The sequence below is a fragment of the Protopterus annectens genome, chromosome 3.part1, assembly GCF_019279795.1.
Source record: "Protopterus annectens isolate FY-2018-M chromosome 3.part1, PAN1.0, whole genome shotgun sequence".
Classification (NCBI taxonomy): domain Eukaryota; kingdom Metazoa; phylum Chordata; order Ceratodontiformes; family Protopteridae; genus Protopterus; species Protopterus annectens.
The window spans coordinates 3680298-3696118 of record NC_056732.1 but is presented as its reverse complement, the minus strand read 5'-3'; the positions used below and the strand labels follow the sequence as shown (position 1 = coordinate 3696118).

At 39.3% G+C, this 15821-nt stretch overlaps 1 protein-coding gene across 1 annotated transcript in view; it reads left to right on the top strand.

Moving 5' to 3' along the window:
• Positions 1–15821, top strand: part of MIOS (meiosis regulator for oocyte development) — an 876134-nt gene that overhangs the window by 751222 nt on the left and 109091 nt on the right. The window contains exon 8 of the mRNA XM_044066490.1: positions 4544–4748. Coding sequence (XP_043922425.1) covers positions 4544–4748 — 205 coding nt within the window. The remainder of the gene's footprint in view (positions 1–4543; positions 4749–15821) is intronic.

Here is a 15821-nt window from a genome sequence, read left to right as displayed (position 1 = left end):
TAAACAGACCATGCCCACAAATTGACACGCCTGCATACAGCTCCAAAAAACTGAGCAGTCACCTCACTGGTTATTTACACAGCTATGCAGTGATTCTTTTGAATTGTTTTTGTCTTGTGCACTATTCAGGAGTGCACATGGTTAAAGTGTTTTTATGCTTTCAGGTAGGAGAAGTCATTACCCATTTCAGGCTCTTCTGTTTGGTCTCACCACAGCCCCCTGGGTGTTCACCAAATCCAGTGCCCTGGTGCAGATTCACCAAAGATTCCGAAGGACAAAATCTCTTCATATATTGATGACTGGCTCCTGGCCATACCAGTGCTAGAAAGTCTTGTGAATGCACTCTTTACTGCTTGTGTTGCTGTCCCTAGGCATGACAGTGAACACTGCAAAATCACAGTTGAAGCCCTTGCAGAATCTAACATTCATGGGTTACATCCTAGATGCAGAGATTTGCTGAGTCAGTTTACTTCACAGGAGAACTGCACCTAGTCAGAATGCAGTGAACTTTATCCTTTAATACTTTTCGGTACTGGCTCAGTTAGGCCTCATAGCAGTAGGCCTGAGGGGAGCCACCATAGTTTTGGAATCCAGTACAAGGTTCCATGTGGGAATACTTCACTGGATCCCTAGAACCAAGTGGTGCCAGATTTCAGCTACTGTCTCCTCTGAAATCAAGATTTCAAGTGCTACCCAGGAATGAAATGAAAACAAAAAAAGGAAACTGGCTTAGATATACTACATGGGCTATTTACATGGGCTCGATCCCCCTTTCAGCTTCTGTTCCGGGTGTTCTAGATTATTTATCCCAAGTCTTTGACTCTTATCTAAGTTTGGTCTTAACTTTTGCTCTATCAAAGTCCATCATTTGGCCATATCAGACTTTTATCAAGGTCTTTATAATACTTCAGCTTTACTTCAAATACGCAAATGCTTTCTTTAGCGGCATCTTGTTTAACACACCTCCACTTAGTCTGCTGCTTCTATGGAACCTGATTTTTTTATTACAGAAGTTAATCTTGCCTCCCTTTGAACTAGCTTCTACTGTAGAGTTGAAATACCTATCACGGGGAACTGTCGTTGCTGTGGAAATCACATCAAACAGATGAATATATCAACTGCAAGATGTTCTTCATGTTTCACTGTTGCAGTCATTACATTTGGGTAATCTGCTGGCAGGTTGCCCTCAGTCGGCCTGAATAACAAAGTCTTGGGTCCTGTGTCGATTGCTGTCTCCTCTTCCATGACGTCAGGTCATCAAGGGTATAAAACATGCAGCCAACGCCATTTTAATCAGTCTTTCTTGCCGCGCGGTGCCCGAAGCAGAAGCAGTTTGCAAGTGCCGGTCAGCCGACTCCTGAAATTTTCGTTTTTGAGTTTCAGAACTGAAGTCTTCAAACTAAAGCTAAGTACCCCATTGGGGAAACTTTTTCTTGCTCCTTACCGATGTCAGTAAAAGTTAATAATTGCATTACTTGTGGGAAGCAAATATCTCATAAGGATTTTCATTTGTACTGTATTCCTTGCCTAGGCCCTGATCACAACGTGCCTTGCTGTCGGTTTTGTGCTAAATTTAACCAACGAACGATTAAACATCGGTATATTTTTGCTTCTAAATATTTTGGTTCAAGATTGAACTACCCTGAAATGTTGTTGGTTAGCAATCCGACTACCGAAGTTCACAAAAAACGCAAGGAAAAAGACAGAGACAGACCGTCGAGGTCCAAAACAGACGAAGCTTCTCCTAAGCCAGTCGCCGGTTCACCGGTACTCAGTGAGGTGCTTTCGCAGCCCCTGATACCCGCTACTTTTGAGTTGCAGGCCTCTACCATGACCCATTCGGAGTCCGGTATGCTGCGAGATTCTGCAAGTATTGAACCCGCGGATGTCTCTCCCTTGGATGGGTCCGGAGCCTCTGAGCAGGCATCGGCTTCTGAGGGTGTTTTTAGGCCTCAACAACCGATGGCATAATCAAAAACAAGGCAAAAACCAACTTCTATGTCTAAAAAACTGACGCATGAGCCATGTGCTCAGGCCCCCTATGCCTAAAAAACAAATGATCAAAATTGCTGAGGATTTAATTACCTTGATCAGGGGTTCCCAACCCCCCCCCCCCCCCTGCTAAGAGGCCTAGGCAAGGCACTGATTATGAATCTTCAGATCAGGTTTCCATTTCTTCTGATTCCTCTTCTGATCAGGAAGTTTCTATTCCACCTTATGAGGCCTCTGATGCAGAGGAATCCATCCCTTCTGCTTCTCCTCCGCAGGATTACTCTTTTGGAGAGACTTTGCATACTTTAAGGGAACATTTTCACTGGGAGAGTCATGACTTCTCAGAATCAAAAAAGAGGCTTAGGGATTTTCTTCTTCTTCCTCAGCATAGGCCTTTGACAATACCTCCTGTATTAGACATTGTTGATGATGTGTTCTCGGAATCAAGCATGGCTCCTGATTCCCTGCCTCCGGCTCCTAGTAAGCCAGACAGATATTACAGGGTTCCTGACTCCCACAAATTTCTTTTCAAAAATCCTTTTATGCCTAAGGTGGTATCCATTGTGGCTCTTAACCAGACCATTCACCTGCCAACTTTCTTCCCAAATATGCAGAACAAGGGGGAGCGGATTCTGCATTCATTGGATGTACACAGACAACTAAGATTCTACTTAAACAGGACAAAATCTCTAAGAAAATCTGAGCAACTACTGGTGGCATTTGCTGCTGGATCAGAGGGGAAGGCTATATCAAAGCAGACTATTTCTAAATGGATAAGCCATTGCATTCGTTTCTGCTACTTGCATCATGGTAAACCTGTGCCCACGGGGATCAGATCCCATTCCACCAGGGCTGCCTCTACTTCAGCAGCTTTTCTCAGAGGGGTCCCTACCAGAGACATTCTAGAAGCTGCTACTTGGAGCTCAGTTCATACGTTCACAAAGCATTACCATTTACCTCCCGCAGTCCTGCGGGTCCTTGTAGCTGTTTCTAATGCTGTTTAGTTCCATCCTCCCATCCATAGCTTTGGGATTCTACCCAAATGTAATGACTGCAACAGTGAAACACGAAGAACATAGTACAGTTGTGTACACTTACCATAAATGTAGATGTTCGAGTGTATTCACTTTTGCAGTCTGAATTACCCACCCGCCAGCCCCCTTTCTGTACCTTTTCTTTCCTTCACTATACTCAAAAGCCTGCTTTTAGTTGAAAGTAAATTTTATGTTTTCTAAAGTGCATTTATATATTTATAGTTATATATATTTTTTTTGCTCCCCATTTGGGGGGCACCTGATATCTGGGGCAAGACAAAATGATTAAAATGGCATCAGCGGCATGTTTTATACCCCTAACGACCTGACGTCATGGAAGAGGAGACAGCACCCGACGCATGACCCAAGACTTTGTTATTCAGGCCGACTGAGGGCAACCTGCCAGCAGATTACCCAAATGTAATGACTGCAACAGTGAATACACTTGAACATCTACATTTATGGTAAGTGTACACAACTGTACTTTCTGTAGTGAGTCCTCATTTGATTTACTATAAGGAAGGACTGATGCTGCAAACCAGCTCCTCTTTTATGCAGAAAATGGCCGCAGAGATGAACTTGGACAAAATTATTATTCCCAGGCCCAGGGGACTGCCTTTTGCATTGTCTAGATGTTCATAGATGATTCAGATTTTATTTGTGTAAAACAAAATTAGTTTTTAAAAAAAGCAATTAACTTTTAATTTCTTTCCAACAAAACAGTTTGGAGCAGAGAATTTCTAAACTGACTCTGGTAAGGTGGTGCCAATATCTGTTTTGCCACATGAAGTATGATGAACACTTGCTCAAGGAAAGTATTCAGTTTTGCTGTGAAAAGTATACTAAACAGCTACTTGCACAAACGCTCATTCTTCGATAACCTTGTCTACCTCCAAAGATGTATTTGAGAATGCCTCTATGTACAATATTTGTGCAAATGTGACTTAATTTTCTCTTTATACTTCAAGTTGGATGTGGAATCCCGAAAAGATCTTCCTTTTGGGGCCAGCATTTTGCATGGAACCCTGCCCTACCACCCAGAAAGCTGTGCTTTGGAGTCTCTTCTAGAGATTGAAGATGAAGGACCAAATCATTTTCAGTACAAAATGTGTGCACTTAGCATAATGATAGATCTAGGTGGTTCTTGTCCATTTTCTTCAAGAAACCCACCGGCCATCATCCTTCTGTTGATAACTGTTGAAGGATGGAGGAAGGATTTTTATGTAGGTGCTTAAGCACCTGATCTATATGCTCGGAAATCTGAAGAGAGAGAAAAGAGGAAAAGCATATTGGTAGGATGGGAGTGCAGTAGCCTGGGGAAAGTGTTCATTGCTGAAGTGATTTGAACCTGCAGTACAAGGCTTAGAGCTTGAAGAGTGTAGACGATGGTTATCTAGGTCTATCAAGAGGCAATTCAAAATCTGTTGTCATAGTAAATATGCTGTCACAGCTGTAGTTTCATAACAGTACATCATTTGTATATTAGAATAATTGTTTTACTTTTGCTTTTGTTTTAGGTATTTGTAAGCTGCAATTTCTGTGGAAAGTCTATTTCTTACAGCTGTTCTGCAATACCTCATCAGGGCCGAGGATTTAGTCAGTATGGTGTAAGTGGTTCACCCACCAAATCCAAAGTCACCAGTTGCCCAGGTTGTCGAAAACCACTACCTCGGTGTGCACTTTGTTTAATTAACATGGGAACACCAGTTTCTAGTTGTCAAGGTAATGAATATTATTGTAGTAATAAAAGACAGCTATTTCAGTATATTTGTATTGCTTGCTTTAAAATCTCAAGTGTATTGTACCTTTCATAAACAACTAAATTATTGAATCCTATTTGTACAAACATGGTTTATCATCTGAATATATTTGCGAGTACAGCTTTTTGCTGTAACGTCAATCACCACTTTTAGAGACAGTTGGGGTTTACTACAACTTGGAGAACACTAGTCTGTTTACATTTTCCAACTGGTAAAACAGTAACTTCGGACACACCAGCCCAAGTAGTATATGGTAGTCAAGACCAGCAGTTTATTTCACTAATCAGTGTGTATTGGCAGATTTAAATTATTCTAGCAATTCATTCAGTTTTTGTGTGTTGTAATTTTTTTTTCATACAAATAAAATGAAAATGGTGTTCTTTAGCCCTTTGATACCAAAAATGTTAGTTACAGTCATTTGGTAGTAGAACAATGTTTTTTTTGTCCATTAGTAAGTGTATCTGTAGATGACGTTTTATATGACATAGAGCAGTGGTATAGTTCTATATCTTATTTGCTAAAACTTTGAGTAATTTCTGTGGACACTCCATTATAACCAGTGAATACTTTATTTCCACTCAGTTATTTGTTCAGCTGTAGTGCAGCTCTGAACCAGCTAACAAATGGCTTCCTGGAGCACATTATCAGCCTTTACAACCAGTTGGGATTGTCATTTTTCATTTTGTTTCACTGTTTTGCAATGAAGGATGTCACAATGTTCAAAAGTAAATGCCTACTGATTTGTGCTTCAGTTTATTGAAAGTCTTTGTTCTCTTGTAATAGCTCAGGGAGTAGTTTTGGTATATGGAAAAACAGTTTTGTTATTATATTGTTTGTTTTCTCCAACATTTCTGCTCATGTCTGCTTTATGTAACAGCAAAGTGAGTAGATGAGAAATGCCTTCCATTGTATCTCAGTACTGTAAAATCAATGTTTTTTGTTTATGAGTGACTATTGCAGCAGTTTTGCCCTAGCTAGCCTGTGCTTGCACACTTTTTCAGTGTGTAGTGAGAGTCTTCTAACACCTATCAAAAATAAAATTAAAAACAAAGTAAAATGGCTCAAAAATAATAATATGAAAACGTTAATTCTTAATATACAACCGGCAAGCGCTTTCATTCTCAAGGAACTTCATCAGACCTGGTTGCATAACAGACATCACTTCATTTAAATAATACCTTCAATAATGTCACATAACATAACATATCAGTGCTTTAACCCTTTCTTATTCAAAACTACTAAAAAAATTTTCCTTATCATTCATACCTGGATCTGCACTCGTATTCAACAATATTCTTTCCAGTTTAAATCATCTTCTGCATCCCAGCTTCCATCTTAATTAGAAACATTGTCTATTATAGAGAATTTAAATTCAACTTTCGTATTTAAATGACATGCTACTTCATGCCTTGCCAAAGCATTAGTTAGGTCAAGTTTGTCTGTTGCTCTCAAATGCTCATAAAGTCTATAATAAAAACTCCGAACACTTCTACCTATATAGAATGCCTGACATAAACTGCATAAAACTACATAAACTACAAATTTAGACTTGCAGCTAAAACTTCCTAACAGTTTGAAAGTATAATCCCTAGCTTTAATGTAAACTTGATTCCCTACCAGCATATGCTTACAATAATTGCACATATTGCATTTAACCATACCATTATTATTTAAACTAATATTTTTCTATTAGTATGAACATAATCTTTTAAACTATTTGCTTTTCTTATTACAAAAATAGGCTTACCCCCTATTAATTTACTAGTTTCTTGAAAGTTCTTCAGAAATTTCCAGTTATTATTGATAATCTTTTTAATACTGTTTTCATCTACTGAATTCTCTAAGATACAAAATAAACAAAAATCTGTGGAAGCCTTCTTTGTTCTTACACTAACAGAACACTCCAAATTTCTTTTGGCTATCATCTTAGTCATGGCTTCTTCAGTCAGATGGGATAACCTCTCCTTTGAAACTTATTAGCTAAAGCTTCACATTCTTCTATAAAATAACTGTTTTCATCTGTAAGCCTATTTATTCTGTCAAATTGACTGTTCACTATATTCTTTTTCAATTTGTCATTGTGCATACTGCTGTAATCCAAATAACTGTTGCTCTGGACTTCTTTTTTATAAATTTTAACCATAATTTTATCATGCTTTTTGTGTACGGTCAGATCCAGGTTTGTTTGTTTGTGTCTTTCAGCTTTTCCTGGTTAGGGGTCGCCACAGCGGAACTCCGGTCCGCTAATGATTGGTAGTTGATTTTTTACGTGCCGAGTTACCAGCCCTGACGCACAACCTTCAACAAAGGTACGCCCATTCACGTATATCTCCACACAGAAGACGCTCTAGCTGAGAATCGAACCGGACAGCGTCTTACTGTGAGGCGACAACACTACCACAGCACCACCGCATGATCAGATCCAGGTAATTTAAACAAAATTTATCTCTATTAAAAATAAACTTTAAAAAGTCAGAAACTGAATTTAAATATTCAAAAATTCAATCGACTCATTTTCAGACCCAGTCCATAACAAAACCAAATCATCTGTAAAACACTTACAAAAATGAATATTTTTAGCATATCTAGAATATAAAATATGTTCTCTTTCCCAACTTATCATGAACATATTAGTATAACTGGGGGTGCCATTGCTGCCCTCATAGCTACACCTTTTTTCTGCTTATACATCTTATTTTCAAACATAAAATAATTATGACAAAATAATATCTACTATTTCTGAAAATAAACTTATTTCATCAGCAGAAAAACCCGAAGAACCCCTCAGAACTTTAATTACTCTTTCTATACCTTCATCATTGGGAATTACAGTATATGATGAAACCACATCAGCAGTAACCCAACCCTACATCATCACGTACTGTGGCTCCTTTAACACATTTCATAAAATCAAAAAAATCTATAATGCAAGATTCAGCTGTTACAGCAGCTTTCTGTAAACATTTATCTATAAAAATAGCTATGGACTCAGTTTTACTTCCTCTATTGGCCACAATGGGTCTGAACACAGGCTTATCTATATTTTTATGAATTTTAAGGAGGCCATAAAACCTCCCTAATCTTGGCTTATTAATAGTCAAATATTCAGTCAATTCCACATTAAGTCTACCTTCTGTGGCTCATTCTTCAATGAGAACACAATCAAAATGTAAGAGTGCCTTATTTCTGCCACGCTAACCCCTACAAAATGATTTTCATCACTTAAAATGTTCAATATACTCTCTCTATAAAAACTGTAGTACATGGCAACAGCATTTCCCTTGTCCAACTTTGTAATATAAATATCTTTGTTGTTCTTTAACATTTCTAAGGCATTTTTCTCTTGAATAGTCAAATTATAAAATACATTTTCACTTTTAACACTCAACAAATCTCTTGACTTCTTTCTCGCATGTCAATAAAAAAGCCTCTAATTCAGGTTTTAAAGGTGGATTAAAAACACTTGTTTTTTGAAACAGTGCTGTTTAACTGTGGAACCATAAAAAAAAAATTTTAAATTTAATTTTCACATAAAATATCTCAGTGCATTAGTGATCGAAACAATATTCGCCCTAGCCAAAGGCACAAAATTTAAACCATTACTTAGTGCATTTAGTTGTTCTGAACTTAAAACCATAGAAGAAAGATCGACTATTTTAAAGTTTAAATTCACAGTACTTTCATTTATTTCTGGAACTGCTGATTTCTGTACATTATATTGCTCTGAGAATTTTGAAATTGTGTTGTCTGATGGCAACAACATTGTCTTTTGTCCTTCACATAGGCATTCTTTTGGTGTTTTTGTTGTAAAACTTTTTTCGACCGTACTGCTGTTTCTTTTGACCAAAATGGGGTTTCTTTGCAGCTACTTGAGCCCAAGTTCTTCTCCCAGTACCCCTGTCTTGATAAACATCGACATACTGAAAAACCTGTTTGTCATGTCTTTTCTCACCATTGTTGACAAAAAGATACTTCATTAAACTCTTTAGTCTTATTGTACATAGCATCATTTGAATGCCCTAACTCTGTTCTTATTCGCTTAAGTGCTCTGCTGACAACCTCCTGGTCATCCTCCGTATTTATCTCTGTTTCCCTATTCACACTTTGATCTTCATCATTCACATACAGAATTTCGTATAATCTTCTTAATCCCAGTGGAATTTTTTCAGCTTCCATTTCTGCTGTATTTCGTTCTCCTTATTAAGCTTGTTTTGCATCCTTTCCATCCTGCATTCAAAATTCTCGAAATCATTTCCTTGAGAGAGTTATAAAGAATAACAACACTCTCATTTAAATTTGTTAACTTACTCCTCTTGTCTTCCAACAGCAATTGCACGTACTGAAGCCACACACTTTCATTTAATGCTTTCCATGCATTTAACAGTTCACTTGATAGACGTCCACCTGCTGGCATATTATGTACTCTTAACCCTCTGGGTACCCTTTGGATTGACAAGGAGGCTTCAAAAATAATATGTCCCATTGCAATCTTATTTTTAACAAGTTATTCTCCATGATGTTAAAATCGCCTGAAAAATTAAGATCCACCATTCAGTTGCCTGAAAACAGAGGCTCGCCTCTCTTCAATGAGGGGATTGGTCGGATTAGATAAACAGTCACTCAACAGCTTATCGGACGGGCTATGTTTTTTTTCAGTGCCTTTATATCAATACATTTGAAGTTCTTTTTGGGATCGCTCCTAAACCTGAGCCCAAATTAGATTAAAACAAAAACATTTTTAGAAATTATTACTAATTAAAACATAAAGAAAACCTTTTATAAATTATCAGTCACAGTCTAGCATATGTATGATTAAACTTTTGGCATGTAAATACTTTTGATTAGCTACAATGTTTTCTTTAGTTTTGCAAGTCATTAATTTATTTATTATGTTACTCGAATGTATAGTTTGTGATCTGTGTTTATGCTATGATATGCAAATCGGGCTTCTGGCTCTGAAGTGTTACTTATGACGTGTTAAAAAATCTAAATACTCATTATTGTGATTGATTTAAAATCTTAAAGATTTGTTTCAACTTTTATCGACATAATCCAGTACTGTGCCTTTTTCTCAGAAACAGCACATTTACAAAGATGAAAATAGTCGGGTTTTGGTTGACTGTACACAGTGAGTTAGTGATATACTGAAAGAAGACATATGCAGCCCATAGTGTGCCCAAGTGTGTGTTTGTGTGGTAGCACAGGATGAGAATCTTATTGTTGCAGCTGTTATAGGACACAGACTTTCAGTTGTTGCAGTACAAGTTGAACATTTCAGCATTTTTATTTTCATTTTTATATAGCTTCCTGGGAAAGTTTTGGATAGCTGCTTTGGCACAGAGGTTAGTGCACTACCTGGACTGCTGTTGATTTGCATTCAAACTGTAGACTTAAATTGGAGGAAGAGAGAAGCAAAAACTGGGCTGTTCTCTTTTCGTAGGGCAGAGAGAGTGGGAGTTAACTATGACACTAACATAAACTTCTTTGTGGAGACTGAGGAAGTGATATTGGCCCCAGTTCATGATTGCCTTCAGGTGACTTCATCTTAGCCCTATGTGTATTTGGTAGGGTTCCTATTAGATCGTCGAAGACTCATAATTTCGAATGCGTATTCGCCAAACTTAAAATAATGAAAACTGAAAACAGCGAAGGGGCATATGAGTGATTTCTTTCCCTGGTAAAGAAATCACTCGTATGTAGTTTTGCTGTTTTCATTTTTCGTTTTTATGGGTTCAATGAAGACGCATTTGAAGTAATGCATCTTTGACATTGTGATATAGACCCTATTTGGTAGCTTTTGTATAGCTATAGAACTGCCTGAAGCCATTGCACAGTGGCCAAAGAGGGAGCAAAACAGGTAGAACCCACTAATGTCCAGCCTGGGAGCTTTCTGCATGCCATCACAGCTTGGAATGTGAGGAATGCATTTCCCATGTGGAGGTGACAGATGGTGGAGTATACATTTGGGCTGTAGTGAGAAAGAAGTGAAGATGGGGTAGAGTTGGTTACTAGACAGGGGTTTTGGTTTCATAAGTAATATATTATTAGAATAAACTTGTGGTATTCTAACATTAATCCTTGCATGCTCTTTAAACACTTGTAGTTTTATTAGATCTTTAAAGTTGCTGTCCTCTGTTAGTTAATGCAAGTATTTTTCTTTTGTTTACTTACTTTGTGTTTGACGTTTGGGTCTACAAGGTGTTGAGTGGGTATTGAAGACTCTGTGGTGATGCTAGTGAAATTTGTTTGGATTTCAGTTACAGTGGAGATTAAGTCTAATTTGAATATTTGAGCAGTAATCCACTCGTGTGTGTGTGGGGGGGGTATGTCAGGATTTACCCACAGTTGGTGTGGTTTGATCTGGAGGGTGAAGTCCTCCTGATTAAATAAAGACAGATGTGGGTAAATCCTGATATACTAACACACAAGAGTGGATTATTGCTATTATACCATGACATTAAGAAAGAAATTGCTTGCCTTTCTTAAATAATGTCTTTGTATAATGGTGCTGTACTGTTCTTTCACATTTTTCCTTGTTTACCGATGTACTACACATCAGTACAATGCAGGAAAGGCAACTGAGAAGACATAATCTCTCTTGCTGTTTGTTTATTTTTTTTTACTCTGAGATTTTATGAGGGACAGTATGGAAATACAAGGAAAATCTGATTCTTTAATTTTGCATAAAGTACCTGATGTTTCTTGCATTTTACTCTGTCCTTCAGCATATACTATTAGAAAGTCAGGCTGATCAATGGGACTTCAGTGGCTGGACTTTTTTCTGTTGGTATATGCTCAATTTACAACAGGCACACGCTGGTTGGGCTGTCCAGAGTGCTTGTTTTTGAATAATAATTAAATATAAATTATACAATGACCATTATCATTTGTTAACCAGGTTAGTCCCAGTAGGTTGGTGGCCTCTTTACAGGGAAGACCCAAGGTGGTATTTGTACTGTTGGGGAAATTAGTGAGGATATCATGGGAAACTTCCCTTCTCTTTTCGATAGGTGCTTTGGAATCTTTTACATCCTCCTGAGCTCCCACCAATTCAAGCAGATTGGATGTCAGTTTAATATTTCATTCAAAGGTTGACACACACACGAATGCAGTACACCCTATATGTTGCACTGCAGTCGATCTATCTTGTATCGGAATAGAACCCATAGCCTTCTGCACCAAATGCAAGTGTGCTACCTGTTGAGGTACTGACATTGCTAATGTTCAGCAGACACTGTTTATCTTCTGTGTTGTTCACTCTTTCTAAACAATTATGTGATCAGAAATTTAATATGTTTAAGTACAGCAGATGTGGGGAATGGAGGATTCTTCCTGTACTGTAACAGATGCTTCTTTTTTTTGTCTTTCAGTTTTAACGGTATATTGATTTTAATGTGGCAATATTAGTAGTCATGATGTATGAGTTAGTGTTTTCACTTATATTCATTTACTTCAGTACCTCAGAGTTTTTTGATAACTATTTTTTCCTACTGATTAATACTGCATTATCTGCATGAAGATTACATAACGGTAGCAGAAAGGAAGCTGTTGATGAATAACATCAGCTGTTATTGTTAACTGCTCTCTCAACTTAGTAGTGCATTTTCAGTTGTTCTGCAGTGTTACAAAAATAGGTTGGCTGGAATCTCAGAAACTGCAGGTGTCACGTACATGAAGTGCTCTGAAGAGTATTACTAAAACTTGATAGAGTTTGTCCCTCCATGTTGAAGAAGTGGTATGATCTCTCCTAAGCGTCTGCTTTCGGATATTGTCACAGATGGGGTTCTTGTTGGAAATTTATGAGACAGTATTTGTGATCTTCAGAACATCAGAACTCAAAGTGCAAATGTAGGAAGTGTATACCAAGTATGAAGTTTTGTGGTACCTCAGAGTGTATTGCTGTTATTCCAAGGAATGGTAATCTCAGAGTTAGCATATATGAGTAACAAGATGGAGGGAGTGCATGGAGATGAGACCCTCCTCCTGAAAAAAATGCTTTAAATTCACTGCAGCCAGTTTCAAACTTTGCTGTGCTTCTGCTGCCATCTGACATTTTTTCTAGTGGAAGTCCTCACATTTGTGGGCCTCACACTTGAGGCAGGTTAAGATGGAGACCCAAAATTCCCAGATATGCTGGCTTTTATGTGCATTGCATATAGGCCTGTGGTGAGATTTTGTGAAGCTGTACTGCTACTGCTCCAAGATGATGTGTCGTCCTGCCGCAACACAAATCTGCCCCAACTGCAACAATTTTCCTGATCTCTGGTCTCCACTAGCAATAGGTAAGTGACTTTTCTTCCCAGCATTTCCTGTTCCTTCCCTTACCACGAGAGCAGTAAATTGACAATAGGCTATCATTCTTCTCTATCCCAGCTCTCAGGCCACAATCCAAACCATGAACCAACTCTGTCTGATTTTAAAAGGTCCCTAAAACTGTTGTGGTCTCCTCTTCTTATCTTCATCTGGTTCACAGTCAGAGCTTTTTACATGTGTGCCCTGGAGCTGACACGAGTCCTATACAGTGATGGTACTGTAGCTATGTATTTACATGGGAATTACCAGTAAGTGGGCCTCTGTGCTGTGCAACTTCTTTCTCAGCTGAAGTTCAGTAAAACTGTTATTGAACACATCATGTCTGTGGCCTTAAAATTCATTTTGATCTTGTTTGAACCTACTCTGGAGCCTCAGTGATTGTCCTTAAATCTTATGCCCCTTACATTAAAGGCTGTACACAGTGGATTTTATCAGGAGTGCATTTTTGTTTTCATTTTTCTGTCCTCTCACCTCTGAAATGACATTTTAGACCAATTGCTATTCTGTTTGTATATGCTTCTACTGGGAGAGATTAGCGGGGGGGGGCTTTTGTACCACTGTTACGCTAATAACTGGCTTCACCTCTCTTTCCCTCAGGATATGCTGTCCACTGTAGCTTTAGTAGGTAGTGATCTAGAATCCATCCAGTACAGAATGACTGCCAACTGTTATATAAAGGAAAAAAGAATCCGCCACATAACACAAGCACTCAGGTCACTCCACAGCAAGTACAAATATGACTCGGTCATTGTACATGCCGGTGTGAACGACCTGAGACGTACCTCCCTGGACTACATGAAAAGAGACATAGAGGAGCTCTCTGATTATGTAGCCCAGGTCGGTATGACCCTGACCCTGAGCAGCATCTTACCCTCACCAAGAATTACGCCACAGTACAAAGACAAAATGATCAGTTTTAACAATTGGCTTAATTACTGGTGTCATTCTAAGGGGATCCAATGTCTGTCTGCTTGGGATGACATGCTTGACAAGCCACGCTGCTTCGCAAGGGATGGCTTGCACCTGTCACCCCTGGGCTTCCGGATATTGGCCAAGGCTCTTGCCACCCCCATAGTGCCTTTTTTAGGCAAAGCTCAAATGACAAACCTACCTCCCTAGAAAACACAAGTGGAAAAAAACTAAGGGTAATGTTGCTCAATGCCAGAAGTCTAAACCTCAAGATGCACGCCCTCGAAGCCCTCCTCAGTATGGAGAACATCGATGTCTGTGCAGTGACTAAAACCTGGTTCAAGGCTCCTGAGAGCACCCCAGCACTATCAGGTTTTACCTCATATCATGCTTTCCGGCCCCAAAACTTGGACCAAACCACAAAAGGAGGGGGAGTATCCATTTTCATCAAAGATACCCACACCTCCAGGTTAGTGGCAACGCACGAAGCATCGGAGACTATCCAGGTGCAACTAACCATAGGCAAAACTGCCTTACAGTTTGTAGCATGCTACAGACCACCCTCTCAAACTCGGGAACCCCACACAGCCTTCCTGAAGACACTGGAGAGTATGAATGTCTCTCCAAATACCATCATTTTGGGAGACTTCAACTACCCAAACATAGACTGGGAACATTACTCAAGCCCCAACACCCTAGCCCAAAGGTTCCTAGAATTCATAAACTCAAATGCAATGGAACAACTAGTCACCATTCCCACAAGTGGAGACAATATACTAGACCTGATCATCACAAACATGGAGACAAAATGCTCCACACCGGAAGTATATCCCTCTTTGGTAAGATCAGACCATAAATTAATCTCACTGGAAATCCACATCCCGCCCCCACCCTGCACAAAAGACCACAGTGAAGAACTTCTCAAAAGCCAACTTCACACTTCTTAAGACTGAAGTGGTATCCTTCAAGGCCCCTGGGCCAGTGGAAACCACAACCCACACTGCTGAATCCTTTGCAAATGCCTTCTATGGGCACCTTCAAGAATGCATGGATCATGCAATCCCAAATAAAACCAAGACCCATTCCCCCAAAGGCAGGTGCCCGGTCTGGTGGACCCTAGCCATAAACAAACTTTACAACAGGAGGAGGAAGCTACTACATGACAGAGCAAAATCCCTAAAAGGGAAGGCATCTCTGATCAGTACTAGCAAAAAACTACGATCACTCATAAAATCATCCAAGGCCAACTTTGAGAGAAAAATCGCAAAAGACAATCACAAGGCCTTCTTTAGCTATGTTAGAAACCTGGGTGGAAACTCCCAGATATGCTCAGAGTTAGTCCAAAATGACACAAAATACACTGAACCCACTGACATTGCCAACATTCTGGCAGACTGGTTCGGTGCAAATTTCTCCTCCCCCTCCCCCCCAAAATGAGAAATAACTATCCCAGCAGAGTGTAGCCTCCCTAACATCTCAGATGCCCAGGTGAGAGCCGCCCTCTCTAAAGCTAAAAACACAGCATCAATGGGACCGGATGGTTTCCCGGGCTGTGTGCTACATGAACTCCAAGAGGAGCTAAACCCACACATAAGGCTGCTGTTTAATCTTAGCCTTACTACAGGATACGTACCCAAAGAGTGGCGTACGGCAACAGTGGTCCCACTTCACAAAGGCGGTGCTTCTACAGACCCTGAAATTACCGCCCATAAGCTTGACGAGCCTGGTCTGCAAAGCTATGGAGAGGATCATTATGGAACTCATAAACAAAGACATTGGGGACCTACAGACATTGGATCCTACCCAATTTGGC